General features: G+C 37.9%; 2 protein-coding genes across 4 annotated transcripts in view; one reads left to right on the top strand and one right to left on the bottom strand.

Annotated features, from left to right (window-relative positions):
• LOC139133332 (protein FAM91A1-like) overlaps positions 1 to 4,457 on the bottom strand; it is a 35,489-nt gene extending 31,032 nt beyond the window's left edge. For 2 of the 3 annotated variants that reach the window (XM_070699875.1, XM_070699876.1), the window contains exons 1-4: positions 4,238 to 4,457; positions 2,776 to 2,860; positions 1,186 to 1,395; positions 601 to 668 (exon numbers count right to left, since the gene is read on the bottom strand). Coding sequence is in view for 1 of the 3 variants with exons in the window: in XM_070699877.1 (XP_070555978.1) it covers positions 601 to 668; positions 1,186 to 1,395; positions 2,776 to 2,860; positions 4,238 to 4,309 (435 nt within the window). In the remaining 2 variants the exon portion in view is untranslated. The remainder of the gene's footprint in view (positions 1 to 600; positions 669 to 1,185; positions 1,396 to 2,775; positions 2,861 to 4,237) is intronic. The other variant, XM_070699877.1, reaches the window with a different exon arrangement.
• Positions 4,458 to 4,672: 215 nt separating this feature from the next.
• On the top strand, positions 4,673 to 21,407 carry LOC139133331 (apical junction molecule ajm-1-like). Its single transcript, XM_070699874.1, has 11 exons — positions 4,673 to 4,751; positions 11,017 to 11,214; positions 11,681 to 11,850; positions 12,585 to 12,766; positions 13,455 to 13,655; positions 14,161 to 14,360; positions 14,611 to 14,743; positions 15,735 to 15,902; positions 17,083 to 17,363; positions 18,048 to 18,233; positions 19,530 to 21,407. The coding sequence occupies exons 2-11, from the start codon at positions 11,074 to 11,076 to the stop codon at positions 19,674 to 19,676; spliced, it is 1,809 nt and encodes a 602-aa protein (XP_070555975.1). The 5' UTR covers positions 4,673 to 4,751; positions 11,017 to 11,073; the 3' UTR covers positions 19,677 to 21,407.
• Positions 21,408 to 22,004: the final 597 nt, after the last annotated feature.

Genomic DNA, 22,004 nt, shown 5'->3' with positions numbered 1-22,004 from the left:
ACGAGCCGGCTCTCAAATTACAGACATTATTATTACTATGTATAGCTTTAGGGAAAAACATGAGGAAATCTAAGTACATATATATTACAAATAGGATTGGATCTCACTGGCTGTTCCAATTGCATGAACTGATTTCATGCTTAAAGTACAAATCTTCATTATATGCATATGCTATAACCTTTTGTTTAGTCCAGTACAGTAGCTGTGGACATTTTCCAACTTTCAAAACCATATTAACATTTGAATGCCAACTGCTTGTGTTTCATGAACTATTTCACGTCTCCTAAGTTTCACAGGATTTTTTTCAACTTCAAGAGTCAAAGCTGACCAGTGACAGATGAAAGTTTACAAAATTCAGTGCAAAGACTGATGTTTCTTACAGTTTTGACTGACCAACAGATGGAGACATTGGGGTTAAAATTATTGACTAAGTCTGACTTTCAAAACATTTATGTTTTTGTGCGGCAGTATGTTTGTGTTTGATAGGTACATGTATTATATGTAAGGTATAATTTTTGCTTTCTAAATTAAAATTTCAAAATTTAGGGGTTTTTAACATCCCAGTTTAGGAGACTTGATGTAAAAAGCACCAACACCTACCTTTGAAGACCTACATTGATTCATTATATCTATATATTGATTTCTGCCTATGCCTAGTAGTCTCAGACCTGGAAATTGATCAAAAAGACAGGAAAACAAATCATATTCACATGATAAAAATAGGTGAACACACTGTAGTCAGGATGGTGTTCGGTTTTGATTTCAAACTATTTTGCATCCAACATTATTATTCATGATAGACATGTACAGTACTGTAGGTCTGTCAAACATTGACCAAACTATTGATTGAAAATTTCAGTATGCTGTGGAATTTTCATGTTGTTTGTGACTACACGTAAGTATTCTTTGATGAAAATAACTAGACAGCTTCTTCACAAACGAATAACTAAAGAAATAATTTAAATAGATAAATAATTTAAATAAACAAATGAATAAACAGTACATACATACACACATGCATGCATGCACGCATGCATACATACATGCATATATACATACAGACATACATACATACATACATACATACATACATACATACATACATACATACATACATACATACACAAATGAAATACATGTTACTTTATTTAATAAATAAATCTTAATATTTCAATCAATACTTACAATCAGCAGCTGTAAAGTTTGGCAGTGAGTCATAGCTTCTTTCACTGGACATGATGTCATGCATGATTCCCAGATAATACGAGAACGGCGTAATCCTAAGACCCTTGACCATGATATCGGATAAATGATACGGGTACAACATCAAGTGTTCTTGGCTGTATTTCAATAAACCCTCGTAGTACTTCTTTTCATCTTTCCTGACCTGCCGGACTGAAAACGAAGAATGACATTAATTTTTATGAAATAAGAATGTCATATCCAATTTTCTAAGCTCTATGTACATGCCGCTTGGGGACATAATTATTAGGAGCAGCCAATATGCCGGTATGCCCACAGGAAATACTCTGACATTAATAGGAGTAGGGTTACATATCGACTTTGATCAACATTAATATCTACAAAGATGTCCGGTGGATAGATATGGTAGGACTAAAGGTTATCAGTTGCTTTCATTTTGATCAGGGTGAACATATTCATGACCTTAGAAGATGCACTTTAACCTTTGCAAATGTCGCTGAAAACTCAACCATCAGTATTACATCGTCTGAGATTGATATTCCAAAGATTCATTAGCCCTCGTAGAGTTATCTTACTTTTGTCTTATCTTAGTTATATAGCCATTACCCATCTTTTGCATGGATTTCATTAAAAGAAGAAATTAATTATCTACATGTAATATGAGTTACAAGGGAAAGCTACAACTCTGGGGAGCATGCATCAAATATTTAATAGTGCGGCTAGACACAGTGATATGTTTATCTATTAATGTTCTAGGGAGAAAGCTTGTCTGCAATCCTGTACTAATAAATCCTGGCTGAACAAAATAGGATAATCTTGGGTTAATGTATCCCTGGGCTGCCGTTATGGGGCAGTGGCTTATAATCTACTGCTATATTGCTCTGGATAGTTCACTTCCTGAGTAATTTAAAGGCAGCATACACATTACCGAGGGATTTCAGCAGTGGTATGACCTCTGTAGTCGACGTCACTTCTGCTTTACACAAGGACAGTGGAAAATGGTAAATGGCTAAAGTCCTTTTGCACCGTCTTAAAATTTGTTTTTTTCCGCAGACTGTGTGTTTCTAATAATATTATCAACAAAATACTGCCATCAATATGGTGACATGATGATCCTGTCTCACTCTGCTCCCCCATGCTGTCATATATGCAAATTGAATGCTCTCATTGAGCCTGTGTGTGATGAAATGTCAACTACGCTATAGATTCAGAGACCAATTAGTGTGTTAAGTGTCCCTGAACAATGCTATCTTTTCATTATTTACAGTGCCGTTCCTTCTGAGAATGTGAGTTTGAAAAAATAATTCTTGCAGGATGTTATTGGGAAGCTCTAACCATACCCAGAATGCACACATCATTGCCTTTTATAACAGGAAGCTGTAATTTCAAATTCTATGCATGTTAACTAAATACCGTCAGACTCACTTATCTTAGTATTCACACTTTCAGCCACAGGCAACATATATAATGCTGTCAAAACGAGTTAACACAACTTAAATCATGCATGCAATTATCTGTCACTCAAATGGGAGATTGTCTCGAATGAACTTCAATACAGAAAAACATACTTACTGAGATTTCTCTTGAATCTGAGTTGATTCTTGACACTGAAGTTGAAAACACATTTCTCATACTCCTTTTGTGAATTACCAAGTAACTGTGAGTAAACAAAACAAATGAATTATGATATGGATGATGGCAAGGGGAAAAATTCTATGTGTATCTACAACCTGCTAAATGACTATACTGGTATTCATAACATCCACTAGCATCACTCCAAAGTACATATGAGGACCCCTGTCAAGACACGTAGACTCAAACATGTGGATATGAGCTAAACAGGTTGGCAAGGGCCTTAGGCTAGTACTCTGTCCCTATCCGTGACACGTATGTCACTACCACGAATGATTAATGTAAAACAATTTCCATGTCCACATATTTATTCTTGCTTGCATGAGCCCTAGTAACTGCTGTATTTGACATTTCTCCGACTGCTGCATCACCTATATGGTTTCACGTAATCTGACCTGATGCATGTAATTGATTTGTCACAACTAGTCTATGTGCGATGTGCACTCTCAGGTTTTACAAACCTGTTTACATCCAGACTTGAATTAACTGACAACAATATTTCATGTCACACATGTGGATGGAGATGATAAGCCAAATGAAACCATGAAACCAAGCTGCTCAGACAAACAGATCAAAAGTTCTTTTCCATGAATGTTGTCAGAACTCTCAGTTCCCTCTCTCTGTAACAGGATGATTTGAAGTGGTATGTGTTTCACTCTACACTGTGCTAGAGCTTAACTCAAAATCTCCTATGTGTTTGTAAGTGAAACCTCTTTACATTGCACAGCTGCATCAAAATCGATAAGACCTTTCTCGGTTCCAAGAATCTAGAGGGAAAGTATGTGATTATGATTAGTCAGGTACCATTTTGCGTTTGGAGTCTGGGACTGCTCAGTAGCAATACACTGAAGTCAAAATGTTTGGTTACACAATTTACAGATACCAATTTAATATCAAACTATATTTTGAGCTTATTGTATCTAAATGAGTCAATGAAAACTCATATCAGATGACGTACAACGTCCACAGAAGAAGTGAGGATCGAAGTCCAAGTTCTTGTCGGTCATTGAAGATGACAGACATATTATGTCAACATGAGAAAAATGAACTTTACATTGATCATCAATGTCGAGCTAGTCGTGGACTCCAAACATTGCTCCTTCAAACACACTGACATCTCATTGACGACTAAGTAGTGAGGGGGTGTGGCACAGTCCGCGGACCGGTAACGCGACTACTCATAAAAGATGAACGTCTTAATTTTGTGTTTGTGTTTACACAAAATAGACACTCCATCTGTTGGTATGTATAGACGCTTACGTTCGCAATGTAGGCACCACGACTACTGTATGGGACTAATTGCTAAAAATGGCACAACTGACCAAAATTCTTAAATAATGTGTACAAATTTGGGTCAACATTGCCTTCGAATAGCATCCAGTCCAGTGAATGAAAATCTTACCTGCTTTATGTTAGCCGGCAGCCTCGCCCACGGATAGTTATGGCTGATGTGGAACTCCACGTCGGCATTCATCTCGATCGTTTGAGCGAAAAGTATAACAGGCGATCGGTTTTTTTATATTTGCAACGTAAAATCATGTGCATCGACGTACGTACGAGCGAAGTAAACCTCATCCTTCCTTGAACACCGCCATGTTGGACAAATCTCAATACGTATGTATGCACTTATAAACAGACAGTCTTTTCAGCAATGTAAAGTATCAAATTTCCGAAAAAAGTACTATTTTAAGACCATATTAATATTAAATTATTTTATTTGTTATTCTTTTGAAGTTTTACTAATTCTAGTCGTTCATTCTTATAGAAATCAATGGAATTATAGCCCCTATCGTGACGAATAATCTGTCTACAAATGACATATCTCATCTCTGACGTCAATGTATCTATTTTCAAGATGGTGTCAACATTACAAGACCGACCTCCTAAGACGTTCACGAAATAACTTCTTGGATCAGGTAAGAATCCTCTGAAGCTAGCCAGGATGTTCGCCTCTTTTACGTTATACAAAGTCCATCCTCTAATTTTCTATCTAAGAATATGTTTTTGAAAAGTATAACAGACGTGCAAAACGCACATAACTTTCAAAACGCTGGCACCGTACACCGGTTGCACAGAAAGTGCCACAGCTGACAACACAACAACAGATGGGCCCGGTCTCCCCGCATCTCTTATTACCGCAGTTCCGTGTCTACTACACTATTTGTAGAGAACGGAGTGTGCAATTTTTCCAACACATCACCATTTATACGCACTTTCCTTGAAGGATAGATGTCCCGATGGTTTGACTTTTCTATTTATTTTTGTGGAATCGGCACTGTTCTGAAACACAACCGTGAACAGCAAGCAATAAGTGCCACCAAATACCGTACCGCTGTACCCTGTAGTCATGCTGTTAACGTAATCATCGCACTTGTATTCAATTCGCTGCTTCAAAGAGCAGTATCTGTTGAATATCCAATCTTTCAGGCACTTGAAACATAAGTAACAAACATCATAATCATCATCATCATTATCACAGTGTTTTTGCTAAGGTTGATGAACATCGTTGAAGTTTCTACTGTCCACTTAGCCCTGCGTACGATGCTGTGTGTTCCGCTACAGCTAATAGCCCCGCTCACCTGTGGTGAGCGGGCGATTAGCTGTAGCGGAACACACAGCATCGTACGCAGGGCTACTGTCCACTCATCTGATGGCATTGATATACTAAGGGGAACCACAGTCAAATGGATTTTGACATTTACATGCTTACCACCTTTAACAAAAGCACTGTCTTAGACTGTCATCAGGGGTCCAGACACTTCGCACCAAAACCAGTTCGCCGACACATCTTCGTCCCAAAACCATTTCGTACCTAAACCACCTCAGGGCCTGAAAAATTTAATTTTTATCCACTTGTCCCCGGACAAGTAGCCTCTATTTTTCTACTTGTCCATAGCAGAAACTCACTTGCCCTGAAAATTTTCAAAAAAAAAAAAGATTTCTGCTCTTACCAGATTGTGGGACCTCGAATGGTTTGTGACAAATTGGTGGTATCTACAGTTTATAATTGTGAAAAAGTACATTACTGTAATGAAAATTATTGAATATGCTTTCGTCGTTTATAGGAATTCTTTCCATTTACCGCATTAAGATGTGTTAACAGAAATAATACTAGTAAGATGTTTCATCACACTTACGACTACAAAAGTAGAAGTGATTGAAGACAATAGTCTAATAATGCAGACATTTAACATGGTTTTTTTTTTCACTAGTGCTGTAAAGTTCACTTCCTTTTTATAATTGCCCAATTGATTGATACTTTTTCATTGAAATTGCAAAAGAAAATAGGTTGAAAACGCTAAATATCTGAGAGGAACTCCTTTCTCTTAGCATAGCTTGCCATACGACGGCTTTGACAAGCTAGGTGGCTTTTGTTAAGGTCCGCTACAATCAAGATAGGGGTCTTGACCATATAAGGAATTCAGCATGGTTACCTACACAAGCTTGACGATGCTGAAGTTATTTTCGTATTCGTTTTCGTATTCGTTTTCGTATTCGTATTCGTATTCGTATTGGAGTCACTGACAGAAATTGTTATTTTTAGTCCAGGTTTCAGGTATGAAACGTGCAATATACGATATTTACTGAGGTTTAAATATTGTGATAATTTGATTCGTAATTTCATCTGCCAAATTTGGTTAAATTTACATAAATTTGCATTTGTAGATTTCAAAGAACTTTGTTCACTTCATTTTATTTGAAAAAAAAATACTTAAAATCGGTTTGGATCTGGTAAGGCAGCATCTTCGCTTGTCAATGTCTCTGACCGGGCAGCTGGATGCACCCGAAAATCAGTGGTCAGTGCCAAGTAATGGGACTCGTGAGAGCGGATGCAAAGGAGCTGCCCCGGGCTGTACCATTATTTTGCGGGGAGGGCAGAGGGGTGTGAGGCACTGCAAAACGGGTGACACTGGAAAGCTATGATGAACGGGGAACTTGTCCAGGACAACCATCGAAACAAAAAATGTGAAACTTGTTGTATCCGGTCATCCTTTTTTATTCACTTTAGAATAATCATATCCATTTACAATTTGTATTTCAAGTATTTTACTTGATTTTGATATGGCTCTACGTAGACCTGAAATAAATTATAATAACAATACAATACAATACTTTACAAAACTCAGGGAGTGCGGTAAGGCAAAAATTACAAAATTGCAAGTTACGACTAAGTTGTACGTGCTGCTACAGGGGAGAAAGTAACATAAATCAATGACAATAGGTAGTTTATCTTTCAGAGTAAAGATGTGAGCAATATTATACATAAAACCGGACCGACCGATAATTCATGTATTACATTCAATCAGGGCTCAAAGTAGCGACCATTTTCAGTCGCATAGGCGACCAAATTTTATGAGATTGCGACTGAATTTTTTTCAAGACATTTCTCCATACCGTATACGTGATCAATACAACATATATTCGCTCAGTGTTCACGGAGCATTGTCCTGAAAGGCCACGACCCCAAAATACGCATTGAATAAGCATAGCCGTTGAGCGGAGTTACTCAAAGGTTTGAGCGCGTTCTCTCCACTGCACAGCCCTGCCAATGTGTCTGCTGATGTTATCTTGAATGATCTGTCAAAATATCCCATGAATTTAATGATAAATTTACTACAATCCAATCAAGTATCAGAAGCAGTTTTAGTGCTGTCACATCATTTCAATTGAACCAATCATAATCCCAGCATAAAAAGTCATCAAAATATAGCTGACAAGGGAAAACAAGCAACCAGTAACTGCAACATGTTTCATGCGTTCACGTGCGTAATGAATATTTGCGTTAGTGGCATGTGACCGGCTAGACCATTTCCGGAAATCGTCCTTTGGAAAGCAGATCAAAGCATCGATTTCATCAAGCTTTGACTGGATTATCCTGTTTCATAAAGGTTTTTGTTTTCAGCTAGATCTAAATACAAGCAACTTTATTTGTTGAAATATCATGGCAAATCTGCCGGGTAGCGACTGCAATTATGTAGAACCATGGAGGTAGTAGAGAACAGACCATGGATGGGACTGTGGCGATGACCTCAATGACCCGAGCGAGTTCGATACACGCCACAATTTTGTACCGCTGCGATATCACAGCTAGGATTAAATGCGCATATACGTTTGAGTTTTGTTCTCTTGCCTACAAAATATCTATCGAAAGTTGATAGTTGCTGCATTTCTATTCAGAGTTTTTGTTGAAAAAAGTAGCTATCTACGGCTAGCGGCTTAATTGGTCCCCCAAATAGTACTGCTGAAAGTTTTTGGAGTGACCTGCAGAACGGAGTTGTAGAGCGGGGCAAACTGCGTAACACTAAAACTGGATCGCACAGTAACAAATGACGGAAACCGATCGAGCCAGTTGCGACAGCTACTAGACTAGCTGAAGTCTATTTATCATAGAATACAGGTATTTCTCGATATTTCGCGATACAAATTAATTTCCATGCATTCTGGTGTATCTTATCATAACGTATAAAGTTGATCAACATGTTCTGGCAATGACAGTTGACGCAAACGCAAGGAAAGAAAAGAGATGGGCCGTACTGAAATAAAGACTCTGACAACAGCTCACACATTAATTTAATCTTTATTAGGGAAACAAATGTACCGATCGGAACATAGGCCTATGATACCATTTTATTCATCTCGTTTTCTTTTATGACGCTTTCCCACATCATATGAGATGATATTTTCTTTGCGACAGCAGTCTAAATATAGCATGTCATCGACTTAGGGGCATGCGATAACGTTGAGCCCTGCATTCACTGTCGTTATGACGATCACTTTCTCAGAGATATCAGTTTAAAACAAGAAAATTACCTTTTAAGTTTACAACTCGTCAAATTGGGCGGGTCAGCTAAATTTCCATTATCGATACTAATGATGTCAACAGAATGTTTAAGTTGGTTGTTGTGATAAAGTTAATACGAAAACGAATACGAATACGAATACGAAAATGATGTTTGTTTAAAAAATCTTTCCTCCAAAGACTACTACTGGCCCACAGGCGCTAATAGCTTGGTAGTCTGCTAAATAGATCGATTTTCGGCTCGATCTATCGATCCCGTGGTCAGTATGCCCGCCACTGTAACCTAGTGAGTATTTTGGTTACAATGGCGCGCATATCGACTACGGGATCGATAGATCGAACCGAAAATCGATCTATTCAACAGACTACCCAGCTAAGGAGTGCCTGTGTACTGGCCGTTTGTTTTTAAATCTCTCCTCTAATTATAGCAACGATATCTTTCAATCTAGGGCCTAAAAGATTGGATCTTTTTCAACTTACATTCTCAAATATTGAAGTATTGATATATTGTCATATAAAAAGCATTTTAACTTCTGTAAAGACAGAACTTTATATAATACGTACGAAATTTGACTAAAAATAAAAAATTTTGTCAGTGACTCCAATACGAATACGAATACGAATACGAAAACGAATACGAAAACGAATACGAAAATAACTTCAGCATCGTCGAAGAGTGGCATGAGACTCCTTCCTGGAGAAATTTCTGACGGCAAAATACTACTTTGAAAGACAGGGATATAGTGCTTCATCAAAATTTGGAGTTACTGATATTTTTAGGTAAAGTTGTGAGCTTCCATCACACCACATAGTGCCGTTTGATGCTCCGTGCAGTGTGGCTAGAAATTTCATTCTCCGTATATACACACTGTGTACTATAAATATAGCTAGCAGGTTAGTTGGGTAGAGTAACCGTGGTTGTCAATAAAGTTTGTTTCACTGTTTCACTGTCCAAATTGTTTGGTGAAAAGTTAGTTGTTCTATTTAAAATGATCTAGGCTTCCGCTTCAACATCATTGTCTGGTTATTATCTCGTTACATTTTACATGTAAAATGAGTGGAGCAGTACGTGGCCCTGCATTTGCCAAGGGTCCAGTGACTAGTGGACGCACATCGACTTGCTTACCTAGCCCTGCGTACGATGCTGTGTGGTTCCGCTACAGCTAATCGCCCCGCTCACCACAAGTTTCAAATCCACGAGGGATAACAGAATGATCCGTGTCAAACACCTGACTGTGGTGACCTGACCTGATTGTGGTGAGCGGGGCGATTAGCTGTAGCGGAACACACAGCATCGTACGCAGGCTATTGCTTACCATAAATCACAAACTGTAACAGAGTAACTGATTTTTCTTAGTTTTTTCGTTGAGACGAAAAAAATAAGCCCCGATTTGAGTGCGTCCGAGTGACCCATGTCTGGTACTTTTGGGGACATTGTTTCTAATTTGCGTCAAAAGACGAAAGAATGCACTCTTGGCAAAACACTGAGTTGACTCTGAACTTTCTGCCCGCGGGCAAGTGAGGGCTAGTTTTGCGCTAGTCCGTATTAGAAATCAGTCTGTCCCGGGCATCGGGCAAGCGTAATTTTCAGGCCCTGCACCTCATCTTAAGTACTACTTCGCCCAACCCCACTTCGCCCCAGTACCACATCGTACAAAAACCACTTCGCCCAAAGTATAGTACCGTCGACTCGTTCTGAAACAACGATGTTACGACGTATCATAAGGTTGTTTTTACCTGCAACTTGAAGCATTAATGTGTTAGGACATTTTGGCTAGCACGAACCATTTATTTTTGCATGAAACCATAAATGATAGAATAAGAAAAAAGAAACGCGCAAATGCTACAACTCAGGTGCCTTGCGCGGAATTGCACGATGTCAATTTCGCGAAATGCGTACACTTTCAAGATTTCAGTCCCAGGATGACAGAAAGGTGGTTATTTTCAGCTTTACCAGTTAGCGATAAGTTTCGGGCAAAGTGGTTTGGGGACGTGACTTTTGGGGCGAAGTGGTTTTGGTACGAGGTTGTTTTGGTGCGAAGTGGTTTTGGTGCGAAATGGTATGGGACGAGATGGTATGGTGCGAAGTGGTTTTGGTGCGAAGTGTCTGGGAACCCTGTCATCATCATCATATGTTAATTTTGGGGGAAAAAAATCGAACTTTGGCAAATGTTACCACCATCTTCACATGTACCCCAATCATGGAGCAGGCAGAACCAGAGGTCTATGCCCAGAACTAATTATCTTCATTGCAATTTCACACTATAACTTTGGTGTTCAAGTCATTCTGGAGTTCCTGTGTTGTGTAAAAAAACGCCCAATTTTGATTTGACTTTTTCATGGTTTGAGGATGATCATGTATATTTTGTTTTGTTGTCCAGCTTCCATAGACCATAACATAAATGCTTTAGCCAGATAATCCAGGTACTCGGAACACAATGGGGGAATTGCAAAAGAGAAGGTTGGTGATGGACCAAATATTCCAGGAATATGATGTTGGAATGAAAGGAGAACTGACCGTTTATGAGTTGCAGTCGCTGCATGAAAGTGTCAGGTTGGGTGGCATTAGTATTCAACAGGTGAGAAGTGACCCAAGCAGTTTCAAAAAACCGACCTTTTCTAGTTCAGTTTAAAATTACAGTGTTTTACATGTTATGGTGGTTAACATTTCACCCTTTACAAAGGCAGTAAAAAGCAGTATTGAGCCGAAATCATATGTATTTTTACCCACTTGGCTTGGTCTGTTATAGCAGCTTTAGTCTGTAGGAATCATGTTTATAAGATCTATATTTTTGCATGCCTTCAAATGGGACATGAGTCATGCTTCACTAGTTTTAACCAACTTGACCTGATGGTGACATGTGAATTGGCACAATGGCAGGGTAAGGGTTAAACCACCACTTCAGATATGTGATCTTCCTTGCTTCTTTCCATACCCATAGTAGAATGAATTGCAGTCTTTTAAGTTGCAACACTTCCAGACTTACTAACAGAATGATGGTCAATGCATGTCTTTAATTATGGCATTGTGATTTGCCCCCTCAGGTGATTGCATCAATGCACTACACCTGTGCCGCTGACACCTGTGACCCCAGTGAACTGTTTGAGGTTCTGCAAGAGATGGATCGCAGGTACTACCTTCTGCAGGATTTCAAGTGGGAGTTTGCGCTGCTTGACAGGGAGCAGGTGGATACAATCACTGAGGATCAAGCACGGTATTGAAATCTTTTGCTCAATTTTGTATCCACACATTGAAGTCGAAAGGATGGTATTGCTAACTGAGTCGGTCTTCATTGTACATGTGAAAAAATCTACAGTGGTTTCACATAGAGATATCATGATTTCAACAAGAACCTACACAAGTTGCAACCGTTATTCTTTAATATGTCACAAAAGTCTGTACAGTGAATCCTGATTTTTCACCCATAAATCCCATGTATTCCAAGAAGGTCTAGATAACATGGTAATACTTTAAGCCTACATAATATGAAACCAGTAGAGTTATGAACAAAGCTTTGTAAAGTTTGATAAACTGTAATGTGCATATTATCAAAGACAGTATCAAAGGCATTGATCACCAAGTGGCAGCGCATCCTCTCTACTTCAGATTGCAGACTGGTAATAATTTGTTTGGGGGGGGGGGGGGGGGGGTGCAAGGATTATGGGAGTTAGAGAGAAAAATTACTGTACCTGTACACCAATTATTGCCAAAGCAATGGTTTGGTATGCTTAATCAATACTTCCTCATTGCACTATATACTAAAGTAATAGTGGTATCTTGTCTACACTCAATATTTCCTTTAAAAAAAAATACAGAAGTCATAGGTAGTACAGTGTACATATAAACTACTTGTGTGGTAGCTTTGACAATGTATCAAGCTTTCTTATTAAATATTATTATAGCGTTATGATCACGAAATACTGTTGTGTTCTGTTCTGTGACTTGCAGATTTATGATGGAGTCAGTGCATGGGAACCTATTCTCACAAAGAAAATGGGAAAAGTTCCTGCACAGCCGACCAGTACCCGGCAGCAGGGTCTCTCTTGCTGAAATAGAGGTTGATTTGTGTAACATTCCCAGCAAGGAAGACATCTTGCATGAAAAGATGGAGGAAGAGAGAGAAAGAGAAGGTAAATATTGCACATTTATACAGCTGCTAAGCTGACTGAGACATTGTTTGTTCAGACTTGTGAGTTGAGTCTTCAAAATTACTGATACTCAGGAATTTACTTGTTAGGTTGCAACTGAATGATAAACTTTTTAACCCTTTCGCCACTATGGTTTGGCTCAAACCCATGGTTATCAGTGGTGATCTTGGACCTGTCTACAGGGAATTAGGGATGAACAGGTTAAAATCATGCCTATGTAATATCCATATTTCATACACTTATGCATCAAATTTTCTCAAGGATGGTAGCTTATTGTCCCAAGTTACTGAATGTGAAATTCAGGGTTGTCTGTGGTTACCCACAGTTGTTTGGAGAAAAGTTAGATCATCCCTTTTGTCCTGCAAGTTCTATCATTTGCTCATCTACCTTGTCAATAAAAAAATGGTATTGAGCCAAAACATATGCACATTTTCACTTAATTCGCATGGGATGTTATAGCAGGTTTACTCAGTACCCAAACATGTTTTCAGATGCTACGTTTTCAGGGGCCTTTAAATGTTCAAGGCTTTGTTAAAATTCAACATAGGGATGCCTGTTTAGTTTTAACCAACTTGACTTGATAGTTACATAATACGATGAATTTTGGGAAGAACAGTCTAGATCTCTTCAATAGTTTCTTACAAACCATCCCGGTATCTTTCTTGGACAGAGAGAATCAGAATGGTGAGAGAGAAGAAGGAAGCCGAGGAAAGAGCCAAAGAGCTGGCCAGGAAACAACTGGAAGAAGAACGGAAGCAACAACAGGAAGCAATCAAAAGACAACAAGACGAAGAAGACAGAAGAAGAAAAGAAGAGGAAGACAAAAAGAAACGAGAAAGACTTGAATTTGAAAAGCTAAAAGAGGAAGAAGGTGCGTGCAGTTATCAAAATCTCAAACACATGCATGACAGAAAGAAGTTTTATTATGCAAATTGGAGTTAAAGCATAAGCTGCCATATTGTCAAGTAGAGACTAGATGACAGAATTTAAGATCTTGTTATTAATTTTGCATACTGGTACTGTATGTACTGTATCCTTCTAAGAAATATGTTCCCAATATGGAAAATAGATAACAAAAAGTTGCTTGTTTGGTGGAGATATCTCTCCAGCTTTGAAGCCACTGGAATGTCTTTCACTTTAACCCTTTGAGCGCCAAAGTCAATTTTTGTCACCCTTATAAAATATACCTCAGTCAATTTTTGTCAGGTTTTTGCCAAAATTTTGATAAAAAACTGAGACCAATGAAATGTTGTGTTCATTTGGTCCAAAATTATTAGAAAAATTACCGAAAAGTTCATAAAAATTGGTAAAATGTTGGACTAAAATTTTGTTGGGAAAAAATACAGCACTCAAAGGGTTAATTCTTTATCCATCAGAGCGTGGAAGGCTGGAAGCAGAGGAGAGGGAGAGACAGCGGCGAATCCTTCAAGAGAAAGAGAGAGAGCGTGGTATCGAGATAGAGGAAGTGCAAGATGCCCTGGAAGTTGAGCGAGAACTTAAGAGACGAGCCGAGGCGCTGGAAGAGCAGGAGAAGCAAGAAGCAGAGCGTGTGAAAAATATTGAAGAAGAAACTGAGGTAAATTATTTGGGATCAGAGAACGTTTCCATACTTGTGGAAGAAAGTTAGGTTGTACAGATTTCCATTCACTGAAAACTTGAAAAGCAACTGTTGAATTATAATCATGGCATTCAGTCAGTTTAAACTGTTGAATTGTAGTCAGAGCAGCATAGCCATTGCATCATACAGTGCATCTGTTACAACCCTAGCTATCCATTGCATCATACTTAGCTCGGTCCAATTTTCCTTATCGCAATAATGATAATAGGAAGCAATCAAGAAGGAAAAAGAAGCTGAAGAGGAGGCCAAGAGAGCAAGAGAAGCCGCCTTGGCAGCAAAAGATGCTGCCGCTAGGAAACAGGCTGAGGAGGAAGAAAAGAAAGCGAAAGAAAAAGCTAGAAGTAAGCTGCATTTCCTGCGTGTTTTAATGCAATATGTAAGATGTTGGGAAATCACATGAGAAAATCCATAGCAGACGTTTTTTGTAGATTCCCCGCCTTGATTCCTTCAAAGGCTAAATGAGTCACTGCAAAGAACCTTGTGATAGAGAATGAAGTGCAAACAAATTTACTGCATCAGAATAAGTTTAGACTTTTATCCTTTGATGAACTCAATATCTTGTCTTTTGAGGTAAAGCTCACTTAACTCAAATATTGGCAAAAGTGAAAGTTGCATGTTATCACTATTTGCAATGATGTATTGCTTGTTAGGCCTTTCATGGGGCTCATAAATGTAAATCTTGAAAATTGATCCAGTCATGGTGGGACCACACCAGAACTGTACTTTGACAAATCCCTAAGGAAAATATGTGATGTTACAGAATTTCTCATACTATATATTGCCAATATGTGTTCACCAATTTTAGTAATAGCATTGAACCAGGTAAAATAAAGTTAATTATCCCAAAGGATAATCAATGCACAGCTCAGACAATTTGGAAAAGAAAGAAACAGACTATCACTCTAACTAAAGGTTATATGTGCCTTGAAATTGAAAGACTGAAATTTTTGCTCAAACTGCTCGCATGGAAACTCTCAATCATTTCCTTTCAAAATCTCAAAATAAAAATCAGGGGTCACTGCAAAATAAAAAATTGGTGCTGGATTAACACATTATCAGATATTAACCGACTCTTGAAATTCAAAATGGCCACCATCCCTGTGTTAACTCTATGGGGGAAAAGAAAAATTGAATTTTCAATTTTTACAAAACTACTCCACTTATTTACTGGTACTCCATGAGCTTCAGAATGAGCCGCCACAAGTGGCAGACCAAAAAAGCATTGAAAAAGTTTGAGAGTCCAAATATCTGTCCAACAACAATAAAATAGTGATAAATTGTGGTGAACAAGTCTGCCAGAGTTTATGAACGGTCTTTTGATCTATCTGACAGGGGCCAAAAACAATCGTATCAGAAAGCACCTCAAGTTGGCCATCAAGGAACGAGACAGAGAGAAGATTAAATGGTCAGTCAAAGAATTCAAGCTGGCCAAACTGTCAGATGATGATGGTGATCTGGCCAAAGGTGAACGAATTCTGGCTGTGCATGATGCGGATGAGAGTAAGTAGTACAATTTTTGAAAGGTGTTTCCTAATTGGTCAGCTAAGCAGTTGATGTGTATTTATATTGTGCTAAGCCAATGACATTTTACTTTAGTTCTGTGCTACATGCCTTCCTCCATAGCTACAAAAAAGGGGCACAGTTGTATTACCGGATTTGATGTAATAATAGTTGTACATAAATCTGAATTTTTCAAATATTGCTTTTCATTAGACAAACATAATAACATTCTCAAATAAACCTTTTATCTCAGCCCGACTCAATGTAAGCATGTCTTTGCATGTTTGTGAATTGTGATTTGTGATGTAAGTAGTTACACAACTGCACTGTACTTATATAAATGTTAGCTATGTTTAAACATGTGTAAGTAAGATGTACAGCTGTGAAATAACTGCATGAAAGTCTGAAGAGCGGTTTGAGTTTCGCTTCATTATCAATACAATGAGTGCCAAAGTCAATATTTGTTGCCTTTATAAAATATACCACAGTCAATTGTTTTGCAGATTTTGCCAAAATTTTGATTAAAAAAATGTGGCCAATGAAATGTGATGTCTACTTGGTCCAAAATTATTGGAAATATGATAGAAAAATTTCTAAAAATTGGAAAAATGTTACACTAAACTTTTGGTGGGAAAAATTGCAGCACTCAAAGGGTTAACAAAGCAATGCAGTGTTGTTCAGGGATGAACAAGTCCATTCAGTATGGTATTGAGTAACTTTATTTACAGGGGCCGGTTATTTCTCAGCTTTAGTTCAGAGCAAATGGACCGACTTGAAAAAATCAATGGAAAATAAAGGGCTAACACCATGTAAACACCCAATGTCAATAATGACTCATGTGTGAACCAGGGATCGAGGACTGCCCCTTTAAGCAGTTTGGCAATCAACTTTGCTTGTCCTACACACATTCTCTATTGTACATGTATCAGAGCTTTGATGTTCTCTGGTCAGTTTGGATAATGAAAATTCCATACTCACTGTTCCAAGGAAAAGATGTACTAGATCTTTGATCACTGGCTTGGCTCAATTCTGAGTTTTCACATGTACATGAAGCTTTGTTTGTGAGACATGTACACATAAATTAGAATTTATGGGGAGAAGTCATATTTTATTCTTTGCGAAATCTTATCATCTGACAGTTTTCTTCAATGTAATTCTGTTGTTGTTTTCTCCTCCAAAGTGTTACGCGATGCCATGGAGCGAAGAAGCCTCGAAGACTTGGACAAAGGAATTGCATTTGTCAAGAAGAAAGGCTTCGACGTGCATCTGCCACACAGGATGATCGAGGCCAACAAGATGCTGCTGCGACTCAAGCGTCTGAAGAGACTGCGCGACGAGATCATGAACCTGAAACAATCCACGGTGGCTGAAATCCGTAGTTACCAGAAACCACCGAGGGTTGTCCATCAAGTCATGATTGGAACGTACCTGCTGCTTGGTGTCAAGGAGAAGGAGACAAAGGTCAGGGGTCAGACAACAAGTGTTTACTGTGCTATTTACTCTACATCTATTTTGCATTTTCTTGCCTTCTAGTGCTTGTGATGTAAAGATACAATGGTACTGTATAGGTTTGCATTTCCTAGGGGAGGTATGAACCTGCACTGGTATTTCAGAAGTGTGTAGGAATCTTTTTCTCTTTTCCCTATTTCCTTAATCATAACGTCACAATGGGTATATATGTATATTTCTATGTGCAGATGTGTATACATGGGAGTACATTGAAGTATGTGTATGTGTGTGTGTGTGTGTGCTTCCGTATCTTCCTTCCTTTTCACCCTCTCTCTCCTTCCTCTCTCTCTCTCTCTCTCTCTCTCTCTCTCTCTCTCTCTCTCTCTCTCTCTCTCTCTCTCTCTCTCTCTCTCTCTCTCTCTCTCTTTTATATTTGATTATATCTGTCATACTTTGAATCTTATGCAAGTATGCAAGGTATAAATAGAACAGACAAGTGTTTACTTTTTATCCAAAAAAATATCATTCTCCTGTAATGGACATGTATCTTTGTATGGTGCAATGCTATCTGTGGTGTAATGTGTACATGCATCCAAATATCAAGAAATAGCAAAATTTTTAATAGTGATGTGCCCAGGTGATTGCAGTTGTCTCAATAAAAACATGGACAAACATCTGTATTATATTTGTTGTCAGGAGTGGAAGAGGATGCAAGCTCTGGTCGGCAAGACTGGCAAGGAAGGTCTGAAGAGACGTGTACTTGAGTGTGATATCAGCAAAGTGGACGTCAACATGGCCAAACGAGCCAAAACATTGCTAGATGAGTTCGACTTGGATGAAGTCAGGGACACCAGTGCAGGAGCTGCCGTCTTTTATGTCTGGGTAAGTCTTTTGTATGTCAGTCTTTTCACCATTAAGGTAGTTCGCGCCTCGAAAGTAAAAGACTTAAAAACTTTTGATCAAACTTTCCTTAAGGAATCTTTCAACCATTTACTTTCAAAATCAAGAATAAAAATTGGGGGTCACCGTGCAAATTTTGGCACTAGAGAAACAAATAACTCAAGATTCACCGATATTTGAAATTCAAAATGGCCACCATCCCTTTGTTAACTCTATGGAGAAAAATAAAATTTTCGAATTTCGAAAAACTAAGCCATTGAAAAGTTTTCTTACTCCAAGAGCTTTAAAATGAACCCCTGCAAGTGGTAGACCAGAAAAGAATTGAAAAAAATTTGGGAGTGCGAATATCTGTCCCCGAGGTGCATTCTACCAAAAGGTAACATGTGTCCCGAAACTGAAAGCTTTGAGGTGTCACTCAAACTTTGCTTATAGGAACTTTAAACCACTCTTTTTCGAGAATAAGATTCAGAGGGATATCACACACAGTTTTGGATTAGGGACACAAAAAACTAAACTTTATCAATGGTTTAAATTCAAGATGGCAGCTACATGTATATTCTTTGTTAACTTGTGGGAAAAATTAAATTGTGGATTTTCACAGAAACAAAAGGATGAAAGCCTTTACTCCACAAGCTAACGTTGAGCTCCCCCCCTTCCCACAACAGCAGATTCTTAGAAGAAAAGGCTTGTAAAAACTGCTCCTGAGCCACATTCTACCTAACTTGTCCAAAACGTGCTAAGGGGAGATTGTGGCATCACCATACTTGTACATTCAGCACTTTTAACTCCTAAGCCAGACTTTGTTTATGAAGTAGCTATTGAACTTAATCTTAAGTTCAAACGAATAGAAGTGAATAAAACTAACGACAAAGTGGAGCATTTTACAATGAATATCCATCCGGTGTTTTTTTTCGCCAGAAAATTGAAATTACATGACTGTGAAAATGACGGTCCTAGATGTTGACTGCTACACTTCATGATAAGTATTAGAATATCCAAACTGTTTTTAGTACGCAGCTTTGTGAACAAAATCTGAGCTTTTTTGATCTTCTTTACAAGTACTCTGTTTCTGACAATTGGAAACAAGTTAGATTACGAGCTCGCTATTTTACAGGCAGTGGTTTATCGTGTTTCCAAACCTTTTGCTGAGCTGACCGAAATACTATCACAACTTCCTGATTTTTGATCCCATCAGAATATTATGCATGTGTACAGTCCTGTATCTGTTCACTCAGAAGTGATCCAGGATTTGTTTTTTTCTCCATACACCTTAAACAGGCAACAGCCACAGTTGAAGAAGTTGAGGACAGAGAAGAGAAGAAAGCTGCTGGCGAAGATGTGGATGGCCCAGCAAAGGATGGCAAGAGAGAAGCCAAGACTTACAAACACGAACTGAAAACAGGAAAACTCACAATCACAATCTAGATAATCAGCATTCTCTGCAAAAAAATAAAAATGTCTTTTTTTTAATGATCACTTCTTCCAACCTGCCTTTACAAAAGATATGCTTTTGCCATAGAAAGTATGAGTGACATCAAAATGTGAATTTGAAGTGATCAACCTTTTGTAAGTATCAACCACCGTTTGCTTTGAAGACTTTTGTTTCCAAGTGTGTTTAGTCTTCAGGAATTCAAGGCTGATGTAACTTCAAGCCTTGGCACTTTTAGAGCATTTGTGCTGACTTACTCTGAATAGCTTGATTGTCGTTTCGTTCTACTGTATTTTGTTGAGCAAAACTGAAGTTCTCTCTGAAATCCAACTGTTCTCCAAAAGACAGGAGACCAATACCACTCTTGAAAGACTTGAGTACATTCGACTAAAATTTGTTACAGTTCATTCAGTCCATCATGTTTAGAGATTGAGCAATCTCATTTTTTGTGTCTTTCTCTTTTTTTACTGTTTAAATCTGTTTTACTAAAAACAAATCTGAGCATTTACAAATCTGTACCAGCGTATGTACAATATGTGTTGATTATAGACAAAGAAATTAAGCCACGTTCGAGGTGTACTTAAATCCCATCTTGATAGCATGTCTCAGTATAGTTGACAAGCAGTCAGGGCATTTCTCAAGAACAAATCTGTTGCCCATAAAAAGGTTTAAAGAAATTCTGAAATCTCCGTCCTCCTTTCCGTCCGTAGGATGCACTGATTGTTTGTGCACAATATCAAACACTAGGTGTTCTCTTGTCAGTGACTAGCATGATTTGTTTACTTGTAAGAGTACTGTACTTGTACATGTGTGCAGGTGACTTCATGAAAAGACATTCCAACAGTTAAGGTAGAATGCGCCTCTGGGACAGATATTTGACTCTCAAACTTTTTCAACTCTTTTTTTTGATCTACCACTTATAGGGGGGGGTTCATTTTGAAGCCCTTTGAGTCAGAAAAACTTTCACTGTCTTAGTTTAAATCAAAGTTTTATTTTTCTCAACAGAGTTAACACAGGGATGGCAGCCATTTTGAATTTCAAATATCAGTAAATCTTGGGTGATTTGTTTTTCTAGTGCCAAAATTTGCACGATGACGCCTGATTTTGTTATTCTTGATTTGAAAGGGAATAGTTGAAAGATTCCTGAGGAAAATTTGAGCAAAATGTTTGAGTCTTTTACTTTCGAGGCACATACTACCTTAATGCATTTGTAAGGTAAAAATGATATTTTGTATAAAGATGTATAATCAGTGTAGATTTTCAAGATATTTACATTGTAATTTTGTGCAAATAAGGACCGAAATTTTATAAAAATACAGTAGCTTGTATATAGCTATTCAATCTTGGTCAAAGTATAATTTCAAGTTTGATCCAACACGTGTATTTTGAATAGCTGAAATTTTACAGCGGAAAATCATTCGTGTGGAAATTTTTGAAGGTATACTGGTATTGTAACGTGTACTCCTTGAAGTGTATAAATCAATTTTCAACTTTGTCACAAGATTTTATTCCACACTTTTAGGATGGCAATCATTTGTAAATATTATATTTGTAAATATATCTGATTTTCCACAGCTGTTCACAACCCATTTGCTATAACTTTTGATGCATTTTCGAGTATTTTTATCTTTTTGATAAAATATAGGATCTTTTTCCACTCCTTGACTCATGTGTGGAATGCCCAGTGACCGTTTGATCAATACAGCATGTGTTTGTGGAATGTTTAACCCTTTGAGTGCTCTATTTTTCCCGCCAAAATTTTTGTGTGTATCAGTTTTCAAATTATCAGGAATTTTTCTGTAATTTTTTTGATGATTTTGGACCAAACTGACATAACTTTTTATTGGCTACATTTTTTTATCAAAATTACAGGGGGAAATCTGAAAAAAATTGTCTGGAACTGAAAAATAATGTCTATGTTACATTTTGTAAAGGTGACAAAAATTGACTTCGGCACTCATTGTTGACATTGGAATTTTAGTGTAGAATTCAGTAGTCAACAAATAACATTGCATATTTTACTCAGAGTGTTGTGTGGGCAAAGCTTATACATGTACTCTATATTTCAACATGTTTTTTGGAGAAAAGAAAAAAAGATAGTGTTCTTGTTACCTCCCATTTGCCATACATATAGGGCATGGGAGGTTATATGGTTGAAAAAAGTCTGTATGTGAGATGTCTGTCTGTATGTATGTATGTATGTATGTATGTATGTATGTATGTATGGATGTCTGTCCGTCCAACGCAAAAACTCAAAAACCGCTGCACATATTGAGCTGATTTTTGGTGTAGTGATGCCATATATGATGTAGATGTGCCGTTGT

This window comes from Ptychodera flava, chromosome 5, assembly GCF_041260155.1.
Source record: "Ptychodera flava strain L36383 chromosome 5, AS_Pfla_20210202, whole genome shotgun sequence".
NCBI lineage: Eukaryota > Metazoa > Hemichordata > Enteropneusta > Ptychoderidae > Ptychodera > Ptychodera flava.
The sequence above is the reverse complement of the archived record's forward strand: the minus strand, read 5'-3'. Positions and strand labels throughout refer to the sequence as shown.